A 20,855-nucleotide genomic window follows, 5' to 3' on the forward strand; every position below is an offset into this window, starting at 1 on the left:
GGTCCCAGCAGCGGTGCCTCCACAGCTGTCACCTTGTGCCCTGGGTTAATCATTTATCCCCGTTTATTTGCCAGTCCTGGCGGACTTTGGCAGCTGTGGCCGATCCTGGGATGGGATTTAGGAACAAATCTTGGCCCCGAGGTGCTGGGCTGGGGGTTTTGGGGGTCCCCCAGCTCCGCCGGATCCCCTCCAGCAGCTTTTCCCATCCCAGCTCTGCCTTTTCCTTGTCCCTGCCAGCTCCTTGGCACAGGGAGAGGAGGCAGGATGGGTCTGGCTGCCAGAATTTGTCCCCCTCTGAACACCCCCAGGCATTTCCAGGGGGTCCTTGGGGTCCACCCGAGGGGCTGTTTGGGGTGCTGTGACCCCTTGGGAAGGGGTTGAGGGGTGGTCAGTGCTCCCAAGGGCCGTTTGGAGGGTCTTTGGGGTGCCCTGTGCCCCTAAAGGGTGTTTGGGGCGCTCCGTGGGGTGCTCTTTGGGGGTGTCGGGGGGTCCGCGGGGTCCCTGTGACACTGGGGGGGTCCTTTGGGAGGGTCCTCGGGGGCTTGGTGCCCTCGGGGGGGTGTTCAGTGGCTTCCATGGGGTCTCAGTAGCCCCGGGTGGGTTTTTGGAGGATCCCAGGGTGTTCGGGAGTCCCGGTGTCCTGGGAGGGCTGTTTTCGGGTGATCCCAGGGGATGTTTTGGGGCTCCCAGGTGCCATGTTGGTGGGTCCAGGGTGGGATATTTTTAGGGGGTCCCGGATGGGATTTGGGGGGATGCCAGGCGGGATTCTGGGTGTCCCGAGGGGGGTTTGGGGGTTCCCGGGTGGGATTTTTGGGGGTCCCGGGTGGGATTTTGGGGGGTCCCGGCGCTGTGCCGCGGAGGAGGCGTGGCCTGAGGCGGCGGGGGCGTGGCCTGGGGCGGTGTCAGCCAATGGGAGCGCTCCCCGTGCCGGTGGCCGCGCGTGCGCCCTGCGCGGCCCCGAGCAGCGGCGGCGGGAGCGGAGCTGAGGTAGGACCGGGATGGAGCGGGCCGGGCCGGGCCGGGCCGGGACACGGGCGGCAGCCCTGCCCTGCCTCGGGGAACCGGCTGCGGGGACGGGCCGCCCCGGGGAGCGAGGCAGCGGAGCGGGGGGAGCGGGCTGGGGCCGGCCCCGAGCCCCGGATGGGGATGGGGGATGCAGGGAAGGATGCAGGATGCAGGGAAGGATGCAGAGAGCGGCTGTTTAGGGTTTGGGACCGGTCCTAAGGCCTGGGGACAGCCGTGGGGGCTCGTTTTGGGACAGCCCGTGGGGTCTCCGGCAGGTGAGGAGGCAGGTAGAGGTGGGGTCTGAGGTGCAGCACCCTGTTATGGGATGCAGGACTCAGTTTTGGGATGCCGGGCCCAGTTATGGGTCTGACACCACCAGTGGAAGCTCTGAGACCGGGCAGCGGCGGTGGCGTGGCGCAGGCACTGGGGGATAGAAGCAGCTCCGGTGCAGGGGGCACTGGGCAGGACCGGGGGGTCCGTGTGGGGTGGGATGCCCGGGGATGCCCGGGGTATCTCCCGCTTTCGCTGCCCGTCTGCCCGCCCCCGGGCCGGGGTCACGGGAGAGGAACGGACACGACCGTCCGGTGGCTTTAGGGGCAGCCCGGGGTGGCCATGGCTCCAGGGTGTCCGTGACCCAAGAACGTGTCCGCTGCCGGTCCCGGGATGAGCACGGAGAGGGTTCCCTGCCCCTGGAGCCCTCCGTGCCGCAGGACACGTGGAGCGGCGTTGGCTCCGGAAGGAGCTCGGCCCCTCCGGCTCCCAGCACCCCGGCAGGAGCGGGCTGGGGCCCGGGGGGCTGCAGTTTGGGGGTCCCCGCTGCCCTGTCCCCTCCGGGCTGGCGGCAGCGAGCCGTCCCTGTCCCTGTCCCTGCGCGGGGCTGACGTCGCCGGGGTCACGCTCGGCCGTGCCAGCGGTTCTTATTCCCGGCGCCACCTTCCCGCTCGGAACGGGGCGGGATGTGTGTGCGCTGCGGCCGGCGTCGATGCTCTCTGGGAAGCGAAGCCCGGGGAGTTCGGGAAGGGTTTGCCCGGCCTCGGGAGCTGCCTGCTGCTGTCGTGGCACCGCTCCCGGCCACATCCCTCCCGGGCATCGGGCCCTTCCCGTGGCAGCGGTTTGTCCCCGTGCCCCGTCCCGAGGAGCGATAAAGTAGGTCAGGCGCTGGCTCCGGGCTCCGGGAGCGCATCCCGGTGGAAGGACGCCCTTGCAGGTAGCGAGCAGGAGGCCGGGGGGCTCCGGGGGTGCCGCAGCTGGCGGTGGGGATGGCGAGGGCCGGCCTTCTTTGGCGTTTGCCGCATCCCGTTTGTCCCGGGATGCTGGGCTGGGTGTGCTCGGCACCCTCCTGCCGTGCCCTGCGATTCCAGCAGGCCGGAGGCCCCCGGGATGTCCCTCTTTGGGCGCTTCTCTTCCGCAGGGGCGGCTCCTCCGCCTTGTTTTGCCCTAAAACGGAGCGAGCCTGTGCAGCTCCGGCCGCTGCCCGGCTCTGCCCGCTCAGCGCTTTTCTTTGGCAGCGGGGCGAAAGTTGAGGTCCGGTTTTCCACTCTGAGGTGTATCCGGCTCAGCCCGGCTTCGCGAGAAACCCCCGGGAGGGATTTTGGCAGCGGAGAGAGCTGCGTGCCTTGGCAAGGGCCGGGACATCGGTGTGCAGGGAGCAGGATCCCCGGCGGCACCGGGATATGGGGAGCACTGGGCTGGGAAGGGCAGCCAGCGAGACGAGACAAACCTTTGGCACGGTGGGCTGTGTGCCAGCACCCGTGCGACTCGCCGGCAGCCTGGATGTGCCGTGTAGCCCAGGAGGAGCCACCTGGCAGGGTGGATTTGGGATAGGGAGGCAGAGGAAGGGGCTGGGCTCGCTGGGGGATTCTGAAGAGGCAGAGGTCCCTCGGGTCCCCCCACCCAGCTGGGGGTTCCCGGCACCAGCACTGCTCTGGACGGGCTCCTGCCCTTGTTTTGGGAAGAGAGGGGTTAAGTCAAAGCATCCGAGCTAAGCCCTGGCAGGAGGAGGCTAAAACCTCCCAGAGAACAAAGCTCACAAAGTGGTGGTAGGCTGGTAAAACCTGTGGGAATGTGGGAGCCTTCAGGGGGAGTGGGGTCCTGGGTGGGGAGCAGGGTCCTGCGGGTTCCCCGGCAGCCCCTTGGTGTGGAAATCCTGGCCCCAGGTTATTTTTGGAACAATTGCTTGGCCAGGCTTCAAAAATGTCCGGGTTTTTGTAAGAGACTGGAGCCTGTGAGCCATCAGCAGAGGCCAGGCACTGTGGGATATCCAGGGCTGGGTCGGGAACACCAGGAGCCCCTGGGAAGGGGAGCCAGAGGGATCAGGAGGTGCACCTGGAGCCCCACACCGGGATCAGGATGGCTGCTGCACTGATGGAGGCAGCGGGCTTTTATGTTCTACTTGCAAATCCCAAATTTGCCATCCGCCTTTCAGGGAAAGCTTTTCCAGGGAGGCAGCCTGAGCTCCAGGCTCTTGGGTGCCTCCCAGGTGGACGTGCAGGTCGTGCCTGGCGTTGCCCCCTTTTCCCTGAGCCCCTTCCTTTGCACCCCGGGGCTGTGCCACCCCTCTTTTATCAATTCCCGGCACACATGAAAGGGGCAGAGAGGGCAAGGATTGATTCTGGGCAAACACTGTGAAGGCACCTACAGTTAGAGCAGGGAAGCACTCAGTTCATGGTAATTATCCTGGTTAAATTATAACCTGATGAACAGGCCACCTCTGTCCCCGGGGCTCCTGTGTTCCTCCGAGCGCAGGCATTGAAGTCCTGGAGGTGTTTGTGTCCCAGCCCTGGTGACACCGAGGGGACCCACGCGTGGCCAAGGGCTGGAACGTGACTCCTCACCCCCCAGAGAGCTGGCTTTGGGGCTGGCACAGCTGGATTTTGCTGCAGCCCTGCCTGCTTCCCGACCATCCTGCTCTTCCCAGGGCCCCCAAGGTGCTGTGGAGCTGGAGAGCCCCCGGGAGCCGTGTCCCTGCAGCCCCCCACGGTGAGTGAGCGTGGAGGAGGAGGAGGGGGAGGTCTTGCATGGAAAGATTGTGGAAAAATACCGAGTCCTCCTCAGGATCCGGATGCTGCCAGCGCTGTTGCCCCTTTCCCTGAGGATAAACCCATCAGCGGGGTGGAGGAGCTGCGGTTGCAGCGCCGGGAATGCCAAAACCAACAGCACTGTGGTTTGTCTCGCAGCATCCCAGAGGCACCATGATCCCCAGCGCGGGCCCCTGGAGCCTGCTCCTGCTGCTCTGCCTCCTCCCGTGCCCGCAGGTCCGGGCGGGCAGGGACAGCACCGGGGTGTCTGCAGCCTCCTTCCTGCAGGATCTGCTGCAGCGCTACGGGGACAGCCACACCTTGAGCCTGAAGCAGCTCAAGGCCCTGCTGAACCGCCTGGACGTGGGAGTGGGGCACGCCAATGTCTCCCAAACTCCTCAGCAGCGCCTCAACCTCTCCCGGGTAAGGAGGGCACCCCCAAAACCTCCCTGTGCACCTCCAAAATCCCGCTGCGGGGCTGTGGGAATCTCATGACACGGTTCTGTCCCTTCCCTCCCCCAGTGCTTCAGCTCCGTGGAGCTTTTTGCCATCCACAACCTGAGCGAGGGCTCCCCTGTGGGGCACAGCGAGTTCAAGGAGTTCTGCCCCACCATCCTGCAGCAGCTGGAGTCGGGGGCGTGCGCCTCCGAAAACCTGGAAAATGAGGAGAACGAGCAGACGGAGGAGAGCAGGCCCAGCTCAGCCGAAGGTAATTGGGGCGCTGGGGGGGCCACAGGCACTGCCTGCGCCTGGGGACACGAGGAGCAGCCGCTTCCCACTCCTGGGAATTCCCTGGGAATCCTGACCGAGTTTTCCTCGCTGTGGATCGTGCCGTGGTGTGGTTTTGCCAGGATTACCTCTGTGCCTCCAGGATAGCTGGATGAGGAGGGGACTCTGCTGTGAGTTCCCGTGGGTGGGAGGGGTGACCCGCTGGCCTCCAGCCGCCGGCAGATGCTCGCCCAGCTCCTGCCTATCCCGGTCCAGCGATTCCCAAGGTCACGGATCAGCTGCCCTGAGCACAGCTCGGCTTCTCCCACGCTGGGGCCGGCTTGGGAAAACCTTTTCCAAGGCACCTGGTGGCTTCATTCCCACCTTCCGTGCACCGAACACGACGGTTTTGTCGCAGCTGGAGCAGCTGGAGCACGGGGAGCAGCCCTGGAGCCAGCCTTCCCCACCCGCCCGAGGCCGGGCTCTCCGAGAGCCTCGGTAATGTCTGGCCCTCGTTTCTTCTCGTTCCGCAGTGTGGGGCTTTGGTTTTCTCAGTGTGTCCATGATTAACGTGGCCTCCCTGCTCGGGATCCTCATCGTTCCGTGTTCCCAGAAGGCCTTTTTCAGCCGGGTGCTCCTGTTTTTCATCGCGCTCTCCATCGGCACGCTGCTCTCTAACGCGCTCTTCCAGCTCATCCCAGAGGTGCGGTAGAACGTCCCTGCCTCTCTTCCCGTCTCCAGGGGCAGCTCCCTGGGCGCCCTCTCTGCCTCCATCCCGCCGAATCGATCCGACCCCTCGTCACCCGAGGCTCAGGGCTTGGCTCAAGGGGCTCCGCAGGGCTTTTCTGACCCCTCTGAGCACCAGGAAACCCTCAGTGTGCTTCGTCCCCACCACGTCTGAGAAGTGGGAATCTGCTGGGAGAAGCTGTTTGCTCCTGCTCTGTGTGTCCAGGAGCTGATCCCTTGGAGGGATGTGCTCAGCCACGCTTGTGGCAGCACTACTGGCATGAGCCAGAGGGAAAAAAATGTGAAATATCCATGAAAATATTATCAAATATCCATAGCAAAGCATGGAGAACAGCCTGGAGAAGCACTGGCTTCCTCTGGAATCAGCCAACTTTTACAAATCCTTTAACTGCTTTTTTTTCCCACCCCCTTACCTGATTTCCCAGCCCAATGTTCCCACAAGGGTTCTGGCTTCCACGAGGTTTCCTGGTGCTCTGACGGGACCGACAGAAATATCGCAAATTAATTGTGTTGTAATTGCGCCGTTCTGGAGCTGAATAAATCCACCTGGATTGGAAACCTTTGGAACGTGCTCCAGGTGCCTCTTCAGAGGACGAGCCGGATTTGGCACAATCCAGCCTTAAAATTCCAGCGGGTTTTTCCAAACCCTGGCGTTGCCTGTTTTGCTGCCGGGCAGCGAACACCTCATCCGTGCTGGCAGTGGGATGTTTTTCCAAGGTTCCTTTTCAGCTCCAGAACTGCAACTTTTATTTGAAACGGAGTGCCTCTCATTCCTGCTCTGCCGGGAATCGAAATGCCGGAGTTACGCTCCAGCCCTGCCGGCTGCATCCCGGCTGCAGGACAGGGATGGAGCGTACGAGGTACTCGGGGGACCCGGGCGCTCTGTGGCTTGGGAATGACCCACGGAGCAGAGCCAGGGGCTGGCTGGGACACGTGGCCTGGCTGCCCAAACTCAGCTGAGATTCCCAAGCTTTCCCAAAGCCGCTCAGCGCCGGGTTCGCCCTTGGGAGGTGGCGCCAGATGAACAACAATCACTAATGAATGTCCTCTTCTCTCCCCCTTCTTTCCCTCCCTCCTCTCTCTGCCCTGTCGGTGTGGATTCCTTCCCTGCCCGTCCCCACGTTGATCTCATCCCCTCCCGTCTCCCATCTCCCGGGGTGGGTTTGGCTCTGCCAGTCTGGGGTTACGGTTTCCTCTGCGTCTCCGTCATCTCCCTGTGCTCGCTGGTGGGAGCCAGCGTGGTGCCCTTCATGAAGAAGACCTTTTACAAGCGGCTGCTCCTCTACTTCATAGCTCTGGCGATTGGAACTCTCTACTCCAACGCCCTCTTCCAGCTCATTCCCGAGGTAGGGAGAGGACTGGTGGGTCTGTCTGGGCTTTTCTCTCTCTCTCTGGGGCTGTTTCTCTCTCTGGGTGCTCGCTGGCTGCAGAAGGGGAAGGCGGCATCGGAGGGGAGCCCAGAGCGAGGTACGGAGGGCTGGAAGCCCCTCGGAGCTGGAGTTTGGAAGGGAATCACCTCAGGGAGATCCCTGGTCTGCTTCAGGCAGAGGATCGTTGTTTTATTGCCTTTTCTGGCTCTTTCTAGCCCCGGAGGCAGGTCCCCCGTGCAGAGCGGAGCCTGGTTTTGACATCTCTGCCCCAGTGCAGGTGCTGGATCCAATGCCTTGGGGCACAGCCGGCTTGGAGGAGGGAATGAGGGAGATTAAAGGTGTTTCCTGAGCTTGTCCCCAAAGCAGCTGCTCCTCAGAGAGAGCTCAGAGCTGTGTCAGCCCTCCAGTGTCACCCCAGGGGCAAAGGCAGATGAAGGACACTGCCAGGGCCTCTCCTCATCCTCTGCCATGTCCCCTCCTGCCTGCAGGCATTTGGATTCAACCCTCAGGAGGATTATTATGTTTCCAAATCTGCTGTGGTGTTCGGGGGCTTCTACCTCTTCTTCTTCACAGAGAAGATCCTGAAGATGCTCCTGAAGCAGAAGGACCAGGTGAGGCAGAGCAGGGAATGGTGTGGTGGGAAAGAGCAGGAATTTTGGGACAGAGGGATAGGGAACAGCAGGGATATCGGGATGGCTGGGTGGGAAAGAGCAGGAATTGTGGGATAGAGGGATAGGGAACAGCAGGGATATCAGGATGGCTGGGTGGGAAAGAGCAGGAATTTTGGGACAGAGGGATAGGGAACAGCAGGGATATCGGGATGGCTGGGTGGGAAAGAGCAGGAATTGTGGGACAGAGGGATAGGGAACAGCAGGGATATCGGGATGGCTGGGTGGGAAAGAGCAGGAATTTTAGGATGACTGACAGCCCTGAATCCCCTGATCCTGCAGCACCACCACGGGCACAGCCACTATGGCCCTGAGGCTCTGCCCTCCAAGAAGGACCAGGAGGAGGGGGTCACAGAGAAGCTGCAGAACGGGGACCTGGACCACATGATCCCACACATCACCAGCAACCTGGAGTGCAAGCCCCCCTCCGGGGATGAGAAGGCTGTGGTGGGCTCCCTCTCTGTCCAGGTGAGCGCCTCATCCTGTGGGACTGTGCCAAAACCCACCTGCCAGTTAAAAACGATTTTGCAGCCCGAATTCTCTGTGTGCGGTGGGAACAAACAGCTCTGCTGTGTGGATTTAACAAACTGGGGGGGTGGTTTTCCCATCTGGAGGAGGGCTCAGTGGCCCCAGCTGGGTGCTGACCCCCGTTTCGGGGTGCTGTGGCAGGACCTGCAGGCCTCCCAGAGCGCGTGCTACTGGCTGAAGGAGGTGAGGTACTCGGACATCGGGACACTGGCCTGGATGATCACCCTCAGCGACGGCCTCCACAACTTCATCGACGGCCTGGCCATCGGCGCTTCCTTCACCGTGTCAGTCTTCCAGGGGATCAGCACCTCTGTGGCCATCCTCTGCGAGGAGTTCCCACACGAGCTGGGTATGGGACTCCTTGGATCTGCCCCTGGTCCTGCTCCCTCCGGAGTCTGTCCCTTTTCCATCCAGAAAGGCGAATTTTGGGGTGGAATGAACAGTGATGATGCTGGGAGGAGGGCTGATGATGCGGGGGAAAGGGAGGGCTGTAAACTGCTCTGAGTAATCGCTGCTCTAAAAATAACGAGGTAATATGATGTCTGAGATTTAAATTTAGATGGAGGCATCTGAAGACAAAAAAAAAAAAAAAAAGAAACCAAAAACTCAACACCTCGTTGGTTTGGGAGGGGGGAGGTGGGTTTGGGTGGGAATGTCTGAATTTAGGGGCAGTGGAGTGGTCAGTGCAGGGGAGGTGGGTTTGGGTGGGAATGTGTGGTTTTAGGGACAGAGCTGTGGTCAGTGAGTGGGAGGCAAGTTTGGGTGTGAATGTCCAAATTTAGGGGTAGTTGAAGGAAGTATTTGGGTATGAATGTCTGAATTTAAGAACAGTGGAATGGTCACTGAAGGAGAGGTGGGTTTGAGTAGGAATGTCTGAATTTAACAACAGTGGAATAGTCAGTGAAGGAGAGGCAGGTTTGGGTGTGAATGTCCGAATTTAGGGGCAGTGTGACAGTCAGTGGCAGTGCCAGCAGCCCCAGGGAGCCCACACTTGAGCTGGCACGTGCTGTGACTTTTGAGGTGTCCTGTACAGTCCAGGAGTTGGACTCTGATCCTTGTGTGTCTCTTCCAACTGGGGATATTCTGGGATTACATGAGTTCAAGCCAGTGCTATCCCGATGCTGCTGACAGCCCTTCCCTCCTCATCCTCCCATCTTCTTCTCCCCCAGGGGACTTTGTGATCCTGCTGAACGCTGGCATGACCATTCGCCAGGCGCTCTTCTTCAACTTCATCTCTGCCTGCTGCTGCTACGTGGGCCTGGCCTTCGGCATCGTGGCTGGCAGCCACTTCTCTGCCAACTGGATCTTCGCTCTGGCTGGAGGGATGTTCCTGTACATAGCACTGGCTGACATGGTAAATCCTGAGCCCCTGGGATTTTTTGCTAGGAAAAGCTCTGCTTGCCCTCAGCCTGCAGGCCCGGTGGGGTTTGCTCTGTCCCCGTGGCACGTGCAGATATCTGCTTTGCTTTGCCTGGCTGAAATCCCCGGGATGGAAGGGTGGTGGATGTTTGCTGAGGAAGGATGGAGCTGTCACTGAGCCCTGCCATCCCCGTTTTTCCCCCTGCAGTTCCCTGAGATGAATGAGGTGAGCCGGGAGGACGAGCAGAACGGCAGCGCCCTGATCACCTTCGCCATCCAGAACGCAGGGCTGCTCACGGGCTTCACCATCATGGTGCTGCTCACCATGTACTCGGGGCAGATCCAGATAGGGTAGGACCAGCCTGAGCTGCAGCCCTGATCCAATTCTTCCATGTTTTTTTTTGGGGGGGGGGAGGGAAGGGTTTATTTTTCTTTTTTTTTTCTTTCCTTTTCCTGCTGCAAACATCCGACGGTACCTGTGCAGGCACTGACGTCACACTACAGGAGAGACATTGCTTTCAAAGCTATTCCATGGATTTTTTTTTCTGGTTTTAAGGCTGAGGGGAGTGGAATTCCCCTTCCTATAGGACTGACCTGACTTTTTACCAGTGTCATATCCCTTCTCTCCTCGCCTCTCCCAGGAAGGATTGAATGGGGAGACAGGAGCTGCTCCAGCCATGCTGCTCCTCTCGTTGTGCTCGGAGCATTCCCGTGGGACATGACTCTGTCCTGACCCCTCGGGGGGTGTGTGATGGGGACAGATGGGGACAGACCCTTCTCAGAGCGTTCCCACCAGCCAGCCTCAGAGCTGTGCTCTCCAAGGATGAGGAGGTTCACGATGTCACCATCATCTGACTGCTTTCGCTTCATTTCAGCCCGGACGCTGCCCTGGCAGGGGCAGGGTGAAGAGGGCAGGGGTTTTAAAGCACATTTTGGGTGTCAGTGCTCAGAGCAGAGGACACCAGACTGGGTTGGAGTGGCACTTGGGCTGCTGGGAGAAGCCTGCCAGGATGCCCTGACCCCCCTTCAGTCCATGCTGCTGGAATAAAGGGCGAATCCCAACTCCTCCTCCACGAGGGCTGGTGAGAAGGGGATGAGAGCAGAGCCTGGCCGCAGGCTCCAGCCCAAGGATTTTTCCTCAGGCTGTGTCCAAGCTCACAGGGACACCTGGGAACATCCACCAGTTTTTAAACAGTGCTGAGGTTCAGGGTGGGGTGGGGGGTGTTTTTAAAAGCAAAACTCAGACTGTGGACCTCTTGAGGTTGCATGTTCCCAGCCTTAGGGAGTAGCCAGAGAAGGGTGTTCCAGGCACTTCCCAGCTCTGCCTCTGGGCTGGCGTTCTCCAGATTCACTAGGTGAATTACTTATTATCATATTGATAAAGTTGCCCACCCCACCCGTGTTGTTTGAGGTTCCCTCGCACCCCTTTTGCCCCCAGACCCCTCGTCCTGTACCTGGTGTGAGCTTGTGGCCATGTGGATTCAGAGGAATCCCTCACGGTTTGCCACTGGATTGGGATGGAGGAGAGGTGCAGGAATTTTGGAAGTGTTTGTGAAGTGTCTTCCTTCAGTCCTCACCTGTGTGCAGGTCTGTGGGGTGTGACAGGGTGGTGGCCCGTGGTGGCACCGTGCTGGAGCTGAGGCTCCCACACCTTCCCTTCCCTCCCTGAGGAAAGCAAACGTGAGGCTGTGCCAGGTGTTATTCCTGCCCATCAGAGCCCTGGCACAGTGTTGTACCCTGAATTCCCGTAGTTCCCAGCTGGGTGATGTTCTTCCTAAGCTCCCAACAGCTGTCACCGAGCCCGTGGCCTCTGGCACTGCCAGGATCCTCATGGATCATCACCTGCATTCTCGGTGGCTTTTCAAGTCTGGGCATTTGTCCCCTCACACCCTCTGGCTCTTTGCTTTGTCTTGCTCCCCAAAACCTAAATATCAACTTCTGGAGAAGCAGGGAGCCTTTTTGGGATCCCCCTGCACCCAAAGGTGCCGTACAGTCCTTTGGTGACTGCCTCAAGGAGAGACAGGCTCCGCTGTGTCCCGTGTGGTGTCTCTTGTGGATTGTCACCATCAGTCACTTTTCCCCCCGGGACAGAGCAGCGTGGCCTGTGCTGGCTCAGGCAATCATTCAGCACCTCGCAGGCGTTCCTGGTGCTGCTGATTCCAGGACGGAAGTGGCACTGGAAACACTTTTTCCTTGCTTGAGAGAGCCACAGCCCCGGCTGCCTGACTCCATGGGGAAAATCTGAGTCCTTTCACTGGCACAGGGGCCCTCTCCTCTCTCTCCCAAGGAAGCACTTGGAAAACACCATGTGGCTCTGGAGCTGCATCCCTGCTGGAAAAGCCTACACGGGGGAATCAGGGAGTTTGTCCTCTCTGGACTGTGCCTGGGAAGTAGCAGAGAGCAGGGTTTGGCTTCCTCAGAGCAGGCAGCATTCACTGTGGGAATCACGAGTCTGATGTCTTCTCCTTATCCCTGTTTCCTGAGAAATCTGCAGCCCAGAGATTTGGGCTGTGGGGAGTGAGAAACGAGGCTGCCCTGGCACCAAGGAGAGCTGCTGTTCCCGGCTGGGCAGGCTGGCACCTGCCAGGGGGAAAGGGACGGGAACCCACCCAAATCGAGTTCCTTGTGGATCTTCCTCCGTGTCTCCTTCCCCTCATCCAGTTGGAAGCTCGAGTTCCATCTCAGTATTTCAATTATAACTCAGGTGTTGTAGGAGAGAACGCGCCGAAACAAAGAGCGTTAACTTAAATGTCACGTGAATTGTACAGATATTTGTAAAATTCCATAAATAAAATATATTCTGTAATGAATGCCGGGAGGGATGCTCCGGGCGGTGAAATCCTCCCTGTAGGTGGGGGATGGAGGGCTGGGAGCGCTGCTGGCTCAGGATTTTTCCGAGGGGAAGGATTTGGGGCTGGGTGATGCAATCCCGGTTTTCCAGCTGGATTTCCGTGGCTGTGCAGTGCGGAGCGGCGGACGGAAGGTGGCACTGACAACCCCCAGGCTGGCCGCATGGCACGGCCTTTGCGGCTACTCAAACCCTTCCTTAATTTTATATATATATATATATACTTTTTTTTTTATCTGAAATACATTTCCAAGCCCTGGTTTGGCTGCGAGGTGTGGGATGCTGGATTCCTCTCCGGCTTACACAAGACAGTGTTTGTGTCCTTGTTTTCCTGCTCTCCATTAGGGGGAAAAGGGAAAGCAAACTTTGCTTTTTCTACTTCACCTTTTTTGCTCTTTTTTTTTTTCCTACACCATCCCCCCTCTTTATCTGCCAGCTCTAAGAAGCAAACACAATTTTTAGAAACCCTGTTGCAGCTAAAGACACCAAATCTTGACATTCTGAGGTGTTTTATATTAAAAAAAAAAATAATTTTTTTTTTTTAAGCAAGGAAGGTCACAGTGAGCATCGGACTTGCTCCTGCTCATCAGCACTTCCAGGGAGGCTTTGGGTGGGCTCTTTTCTGCTGCAAAATATTTGTGTTTTGCTGAATGCCTGAAACCAGATTTATCTCAGCAAAGGGTTCTGGATGGGGTCATGGAATTCCTGGAATGGTTTGGGTTGGTTAAAGCCTATCCAGTGCCACCCCCTGCTATGGGCAGGGACATCTTCCACTATCCCAGGTTATCCCAGCCCGGCCTTGGGCACTGCCAGGGATCCAGAGGCGGCCGCAGCTTCTCTGGGAATTCCATCCCAGCCAGGAATTCCTTCCCAATATCCCATCTAAACCTGTCCTCCTTCATCTTCAAGTGGTAGGAACAGACCATCGTCTGGTTTTCCTTTCCCTCAAAAATTTTCTGTCTGAGGAATATCAGCCCTGGAGCCAGGCTGGGAGCAGCTCCAGGGAGAGCTCCGAGCCCTTCCAGGGCCCAAAGGGGCTCCGGGAGAGCTGCAGAGGGCCTGGGGACAAGGGCTGGAGGGACAGGACACAGGGAATGGCTCCCCACTGCCAGAGGGCAGGGCTGGGGGGGAGACTGGGATGGAATTCCCAGAGAAGCTGTGACTGGCAGTGCCCAAGGCCGGGTCGGAGCAACCGGCAGTAGTGGCAGGTGTCCCTGCCCACGGCAGGGCTGGCACTGGGTGATCCTTACAGCCCCTCCCAAGGCAGTGTGGGGCCGCAGCACTCTCCTCCCGCCCCAGCGCGGCTGTGCCCCGGCGCCATGCCCGCGCTCCCCCCTCAGCGCCGCCGCCATGTTGCCCCCCCGTTGCTTAGCAACGCCCCCTTCCCCGTCCAAGATGGCGGGCGGGGCGGGGCGGGCGTGGCGCAGGCGCGGGCGGGGCGGGGGGGCAGAGGGCGGAGGGCGGTGTGGCGGCGGCGGCGGGGGCGGGACGGGGGGAGCGCAGCGCCGCGGAGCCGCCGCCGGGGCAGCCCAGCGGGTCCGCCGGGAGCACCGGCGCGGCCCCCGCTCCGGGTGAGGGCAGCGGAGCGGGGCACGGCGGGGAGGGAGCGGTGCCGCCGCCGCCACCATGTCCGGGCGCGGCCACAACAAGCTGCCGACCACCGAGCGCATCGTCAAGGGTGAGGGGGCGGCGAGGGCGCCCCCTGCCTGCGCGGGGGGCGCGGGGAGGGGGCCGGGGAAATGGGGGGCCGCCGGGAATCGCGGGGGGTCCCCAACATGGGGGAGCCCCGAGAGAGGGGAGGGGAATATGCCTGGTTTGGGGGGGCAGCTGGGTTGGGGGAGGCCCGAGAAAGGAGGGGGGGAAGCGGGATTTCAGCGGGGGGATTCCAGGCTGGGGGAGCCCCGAGAGAGGAGAGGGGAGCGGGGTTAAAGGGGGACGTCTATAAACTGGGGGAGCCCGAAGAAACCGGGGCTCATTTTGGGGGTGCCCAGGTTGGAGGAGCCCGGAGAAAGGAGAGGGGGGGAGCGTGATCTGGGAGGAGGGGGAGCCAGTTTTACGGGGATATGCCGAGAAATACGGGGGTCTGCCTGGTTCGGGGGGTGCCAGGTTAGCGGGGATGCCTGGTTTGGGGGGGAGCCCCGAGAAAGGGCGGGGGCGGCGTGCTCTGGGGCTCTGGTGCCGGGGCACCCCGGTAAAGGCGGGCCCGGGGCTGAGGGACAGAATGCCTGCAGCGCTGAGGAGGGGCCGTTCTGGGGCTGACCCTCCTTTAAGGAGCACTCTGGTGTGGGGGCACATTGGGGGTCAGCCCCAGGCTGGGGGGAGGCTGGAAAATCATGGAGAGAGCACGGTTTGGGGGGTCATCCCCAAGGGAGAGGGGAGGCCTGGAGCAGCTGGAGGGAAGGTGCAGTGGGACACCCCCGTTAGGGGAGAGCCCTGAGCAGGGCCATGGGGCTGGGGGGACACCTCTGTCCATCAGAAACCTCCGCAGAGGAGCCTTTGCTTTGGGGGGCGTCTCTGTTTGGTGGGGTCACCAGTGCTGAGCAGTGAAGGGGGGCATTTTTAGGCGCCCTCCCTCCATCGGGTGGGACGAGGGGCCGTGGCCGTGGGGCTGCTGCCTGGGGGTGACAAGGAGCGGGGGACAGCAGGGGACATCCCTGTTGGCACGAACGGGGGAATCCCCATCCAACCATAGGCCTCATGGCACCACCAAAATCCTCAGCCCCGGACTGGGCTGCTGAGCCTCTGCTTTGGGTGGACCTGGGGTTCCCCTGAGGATTTGGGGGGATGAGAGCCCACCCTGATCCCGCCAGCCCTCCGCGGCTTTCCTCCCCCAAATCCCTGCTCCGTGTCTGGATGCCCCGCTGCTGCCAGCTGGCCCCCTCTGCGGCCCCGTTATAGTAGGTACTATTTTGGAAAGAGCAGAAGACACCGAAGCAGTTAATGAGGAGAGAAATACGTTAGCGGAGAAACTCCTGGATCGGGAGGGAGGAGGAGGAGGAGGCTGGGGGGGATGCACATTTCGCTGCCCTAATTGATCCGGTGCCATCCTCGTCCCCACGCACCGGGAACATCCACTGGGTGCCTCAACTTTCGCCGGGAGGCTCCAAGTTACACAATCACCCCGTTATTAAACCTCCTCCCGCCATGGCTTCCATCATTCCGGGCCGCTGGAAGGAAAGCAGCGATTTCCCAGGAATGGTTTTAATCCACGGACATGGAGGTGTACCCACCACGCTGCCATCTCTCCCTTCCCCTCTGGACGTGTCCGAGCCGTTTATATTTTTTTATTATTTTTTTGGTTGAGGTTTGTTGGTTGTTGTTTTTTTTTTTTTTCCTTTTTAGCCTTTAGCCTGTCATGTGGCCGATCACATGTTTGATGTTAATAACCTCAAACCCAGGGAAAGGGGATCCGGGTGGCAGCCGGAGCGTGGAGGCCCCTCGGGCTCGGGGAAGCTCCGAGGGTTGATTTTTTGGGGGAATAATCCCAAATCAGTGCCGGCTTTGGGGGGATCCGGGGTGTTCCCGGGCGTGTGGTTTGTAGGTCTGCGGGCAGCCGGAGCGGCCGGTGCTGTCTGTAAATCTCCTGCTAAATCCCAGGCAGCTGCCTGTGTTTAGGTTGGCCTTGCTCGGGAAAGGTAATGTCAAATGCAGCCATTATGATTCAGCTGAGTCGGCCCGATCCAGGCGCTCTCCCTGTTCCTGGAGCTTCCAGATCTCGGGAATCCCTGTCAGGGATCCTGCTGCTCCCTCTCAGAGGTTTGGCAACCCCACAAAAATCCTGCTAATTGCGGTCATTAATCCCTATCCAGGTGGGGTGGAGGCTCAGGGCCTCCTCGCTCCAAACTCACCCCAAAATCACCCCAAAATCCACGTGAGCTTCCCTAAGATTGCTTCTTATTCTCCCAGGTGCCCTCGAGTGCCTGTGGAAATTTGGGGAGAAATATCAACTTCTCAGGCCGGGGTTATTGTTTAAAGGTGATGGCATTGTTCGTGGTTATGAATAATTAAAAGCTGAAGATAAAAGCTCATTTTGTTCCATGGAAAATGCCTGCAATTAAGTAGGATGTGGAATTTTAACTATGTTTAACCTATATATTTACATCTCCAGGGCCCTGCAGAAGGCCTTAGCTGTAATTACGTTTTGTCAGAGGAAATGCAGTTCTAGGCTAAAACTTGTACTGGGGGAGCTTCATTATTAAAAATCACAAATTTTGGGGTGTGTCAAGAATTGATTGTTATTAAAATCTTGGATTTTGAGCTAGGCCATGAATTGCTTTTTTTAAAATCCAATTTTTGGGTGCTTCCAGGAATTACTTTTATTAAAATCTTGGCTTTTGGGGTTGGTCAGGAATTGCTTTTTTTTAAAAATCTCATATTTTGAGATTTGTCAGTAGTTTATTTTTATTAAAATGTTGAATTTTGAGGCGAGAATTGCTCTTCGCAGCCCAGTTTTAGCAGGAAAGTGATGGTTGATGGTGATGGAGACCATTAGTTTTGGTCTCCAAAGAGAATTTGGGAAGGTTCTGCTGGAAATCTGAGGGCTCAGGGAGTCTGGTTGTCTGCATTAGCCCGAAATTAAGCTTGAATTACCTGTGGATCCATGGGATTGACTGATGGATCCGCATCCCACAAAATCCACATTATTCAGGCAGGTGGGAACAATGCTTTGGGCTGCTGCAGTGGATGGATCCTGGAGCTCAGGGTGTTTGTGCCCCTTTAAAAACAAAAATCAGCAGAGCATTTTTGGTCATTTTTGGTTGAATTTTGTGGTGGTGTTTTGGTTGGATTTTGGGTGCCTGCTCCATTCTTCCCACTGGAAGGTGTAAAATCTTCTGGGAAGCAGAGCTGTGTCCAGTTGCATCCATGACAAATCCTTTAAAAACCCGAGATATTGGTATTTAGACACCAGAGCAAATAGTCCACTGGGATTTTTCTCTATCCCTGTGTTATTATTTTGTTTATCGTGGGCAAAGTGTTGGGAAGCTCTGAGCTGGGAGCAGCCGGGATCCAGTGCCCTCTTTTTGGCAGCTGATGTTGGAAGTCAGGGACATCCCTAATTCCCACCCTGATCCAGAGTGCCTGGCTGTGATTCCTGCTTTTCTGAGGAGGGCTGAATCCCAGGAATTGTGCTGTAAAGCTGGGGCTGGCACTGCAGCCAGAGGTGTCCTGGGAAACGGGTGGGTTTTCCCAATTTTTGCTCCGCTGTCCTTTTATAAGAACTTCCAGGCCCCTTTCCCCGTGTCCAGTCTGGTTTTTTTTTTCCCCAAATGGAAGACATTTAAAGCACATGTGGGAATTTTAAAACCCCTGATGTGATGCTCCCTGAAATGTCAGTGTCCACTTTGTGTGGGATCCTCCTGGATGTGTTTCAGTCGGCAGAGGGACTTGGGACAAGGGATGCAGTGCCAGGAGGAGGGAGAAGGGATTCCCAGTGCCAGGATGGCAGGGATAGGTGCGATATTGGGAAGGAATTCCTGGCTGTGAGGGCAGGGAGGGGCTGGGCTGGAATTCCCAGAGGAGCTGCGGCTGCCCCTGGATCCCTGGAAGTGCCCAAGGCCAGGTTGGGGTAACCTGAGATAGTGGGAGGTGTCCCTGCCATGGCAGGGGTTGGAATGAGGTGATTTCAAGGCCCTTCATCCCCCAGCCCATTCCATAATCCACAATTCCGTGCTCTCGCTGACCCCCAGCCAAGGTTTTTGGGGACATGTGGATAACCTTGAGCTCCCGTAGCCTCAGTGCCACCTCCAGCAGCTGCTCCCCTCAGCCCTGGTGGAATCACAGCCCAGGAGCCTCTCCCTCCTCTCGGTGTGCCTGCGGAGCTGCTGGAGGCACGGGGAGCAATCCCACGGGATTCGTTCCGCGAGGCTCCTGCAGCCCCTGGGGAGCCCAAAGCCAGCCTCAGAGCAATCGCTGCCTCCTCAGAGAGTTCAGAGGCTGCTCCAGTTCATCTCCCCGCCTGAAGATGCTTTTGGGGGATGCAGAATGTGCAGCTTTCTTCCCACCTTGTTTTTAATATTCAGCTACAACTCGGGGAGCTCGAGCCTTGGATTTTCTCCAGGTTGGGAGGTGTTGGGAGTTTTCGTCACGGAGCACGCGCTGGATCCGAAAGTCAAAGTGGCTTTTTAACGCAGGAAAATCTTAAATGTAAAGGAGATTGTGGGGTTTTAAAGCCGCTGGTTGGTTTGGCTTGTTTGGTGTTGATGTTTTTCAGGAATTAAGGGATACCTAGGGGGAAAAGGAGCTCTAAAAATGGAATAAAGGCCAAGGTCCATGTGCTCGGACCTTGGGATGCCAAGGGAAAAGTGCGAATGCCACCAGGGTCAAGACGTGGAGGGGGATCCCTAAAAAGCAAGTTGTGTCATAATACAGCAACTTGGCTGGACTGAGCTCAAGGAGGTGTGGGGTGAGGCAGTCCTTAAAGCAGGAACCCCATGGGATCCCATGGAAATCCTTGGGAACGTGGTGTTTTGAGGGGGTTTCCAGAAGAAAACCCAAAACTTGCCCAAGTAATTCCAATATTCTTATGATTGTTATATATAAAGAGGAAAGATGCTGTGTTATCCATAAATGGGATGTGCTGGGAAAAGGGGCTGGTTTGTGGCTGTGCCAAGCTTGGGGCTGGTTTTGCTGGATTTTGTGGCATTTCATCCCAAAAACAAATCCAAAGGCAAATATCTTGGGATAACACAAGCTGTTCCTCTCCAGAGTGTTCCTGGGATGCCCCAAACAGAGCCAGAGGTGCCTCATTTTGGGTTCAGACTGCCAGATCTCTGGATTCTGGGGTACAGGGATGCTCTGCTGGCTATTAACATGCTAATGAATGTGCTAATTAACAGAAAATGCTGGTGGCAAACCACAAACCCAGCCTTGGGCACAAAACACTGTTGGGGAACGGTGATAAGGCATCAAGGCACATGGATTGGGCTGGGATTTATCCCTTCCCTCTGGGAATAACAGCAGCCACTTCAGGTGGGTGCTGGAGGTGGGCAGGGCAGGAGGGAAGGTCGTGTTCCTCAGGATTCCACTGTTTAATGTTATTTTCCTGCCCATCAAGCTGGGAAAGGTTAATCCCATTTTCCTCGCTCGAGGCCGTGCAGGGCCTTGTGGCAATAAATGAGCCCGGATTAATTGGATACCGTGCCAAAAGGGTATTTTTTTATTTAATGGAAGGTGTCAGAGTGGAGAGAGGAGTGGGTCTGGGGCTGCTCTGGCTGCACAGGCAGGAGAAGGCAAGGCTGTTCCTTAGGAAGTAGGGCAGGGTGCTGGCTTAAAATAGCTCCGAGCGCTGGGCTGTGCTGAAGGAGCTATTTAGGTAAATCCTGGGGTCTCAGTGGGGGCAGAGCTGCCTGCTAATCTAAAGATACTCCTTGGAGATCTATATTTGTCCGGGATCCTGCCCAGCTTGGCCGGTTTTCCAGGTATTCCCTGCCCCATCCCGCCGGGGCCGGCGCTGGGCCGGCAGACGTGTTTACAGCACGGGGATGGCTGGGATCCTGATGGAATCAGACATCATTAAGCAGCAGGAGTGAGGGCACAGGCTCCATAAAGGCATCAGCGTTATCCCATCATGCAGAATTTGGCTCCTGGAGGCTCCAGGAGGTCGGGATCGCCGTGCCAAAGGGGCACCGGAGAGCCGGGTCAGCTGTGGAATCCTGGAATGATTTGGAAAAGGATCTTAAAGCTCGTCTCACTGCACTATGCCACGTGGCTCTAAACCCCATCCAGCCTGGCTTTGGACACTTCCAGGGATGGGGAATGTACAAATATCCTGGGAAAACCCCTCAGAACAGCATGGGGCAGAGGGTGTGATGGGTTGGGGCAGAGGTGAGGTGGAGGATGGAGGGTGGGTGCTCGAAAGAAAAAAGAATCTCAGCGCAGATTTTAAGGATTTTCCTGGCAGGAGGAGGAATGTTGGGCTGTCCAGGCTGTTCTCCTGATTTTCCAGTCTCTGAAACAAAACCTCACTGCTGCCTGCTGAGAGCATCAGGGCAGGGGTGGAATGAGGTGATCCTTAAGGTCCCTTCCAGCCCAAACCATTCCGGGATTCTGGGATCTCCCTGTTTCAGAAGCAGAGCTGGATGGGAGCATGTGGAGCAGTGGGATCTCCTCCCTGAGCAGCTCATGGGGGGTTGTTTCTCCAAAATTCTCCACCAATCTTCCATCTGGGAATTCCTTTGACCATGTTGGGCCTGGAAAATAAGAGTTTAAAAGCACTTTCCATGCTCCAAGGTGCATTTGGGGAGAATTTCCCAGGATAAATTTACCACGTGCTTCAGGGTGAATTTCAGGAGAACAGGAAGAAGTGGTGTCAACCTAGATTGCTCCAGAAAATATTCCCTTTTATCAGCTGCTGAGCATAGCAAGACGTGGTGAAATGGCTTCTCAAACAGAATATTATCCCAAAGGTGATGTCTTGGAAAAATACCACGAGGGTTTCCCGGAGGAAGAGTGACCAGGGCACAGAGGCTGGAATTGCTGCTTCAGCAGTAGCTGGAGGCTCCTCTCATCCTGCTGCATCCCTGACACGTGCAGCTCTGGGAAGCTGCTCTGGATACTGCACTGGGATGGATTTATCCCAGTTTTGGGGGAGGCTGCTTTTTGGTTT

The 20,855-nt window shown here is 57.8% G+C and overlaps 3 protein-coding genes across 9 annotated transcripts in view; 2 read left to right on the plus strand and 1 right to left on the minus strand.

Annotated features, from left to right (window-relative positions):
• LGI3 (leucine rich repeat LGI family member 3) overlaps positions 1-20,855 on the minus strand; it is a 228,735-nt gene that overhangs the window by 52,753 nt on the left and 155,127 nt on the right.
• Positions 3,902-12,212, plus strand: SLC39A14 (solute carrier family 39 member 14). 2 transcript variants are annotated; one of them, XM_066337380.1, is made up of 9 exons: positions 3,902-3,984; positions 4,182-4,445; positions 4,545-4,731; positions 5,264-5,433; positions 7,336-7,458; positions 7,798-7,983; positions 8,185-8,392; positions 9,213-9,397; positions 9,611-12,212. In XM_066337380.1, exons 2-9 carry the CDS (start codon positions 4,197-4,199, stop codon positions 9,755-9,757), a joined length of 1,455 nt encoding a protein of 484 aa, XP_066193477.1. In that variant the 5' UTR covers positions 3,902-3,984; positions 4,182-4,196; the 3' UTR covers positions 9,758-12,212. The 2 variants fall into 2 exon arrangements, with proteins under 2 accessions (XP_066193477.1, XP_066193476.1); XM_066337379.1 differs by lacking the exon at positions 5,264-5,433 and adding an exon at positions 6,654-6,823.
• The window catches only part of PPP3CC (protein phosphatase 3 catalytic subunit gamma), a 33,996-nt gene continuing 26,982 nt past the window's right edge, over positions 13,842-20,855 (plus strand). For all 6 annotated transcript variants that reach the window (XM_066337322.1, XM_066337324.1, XM_066337326.1 and 3 more), the window contains exon 1: positions 13,842-13,928. In XM_066337322.1, coding sequence (XP_066193419.1) covers positions 13,877-13,928 — 52 coding nt within the window. In that variant the 5' untranslated portion in view covers positions 13,842-13,876. The remainder of the gene's footprint in view (positions 13,929-20,855) is intronic.

Source organism: Sylvia atricapilla, chromosome 28 (assembly GCF_009819655.1).
Source record: "Sylvia atricapilla isolate bSylAtr1 chromosome 28, bSylAtr1.pri, whole genome shotgun sequence".
Classification (NCBI taxonomy): Eukaryota; Metazoa; Chordata; class Aves; order Passeriformes; family Sylviidae; genus Sylvia; species Sylvia atricapilla.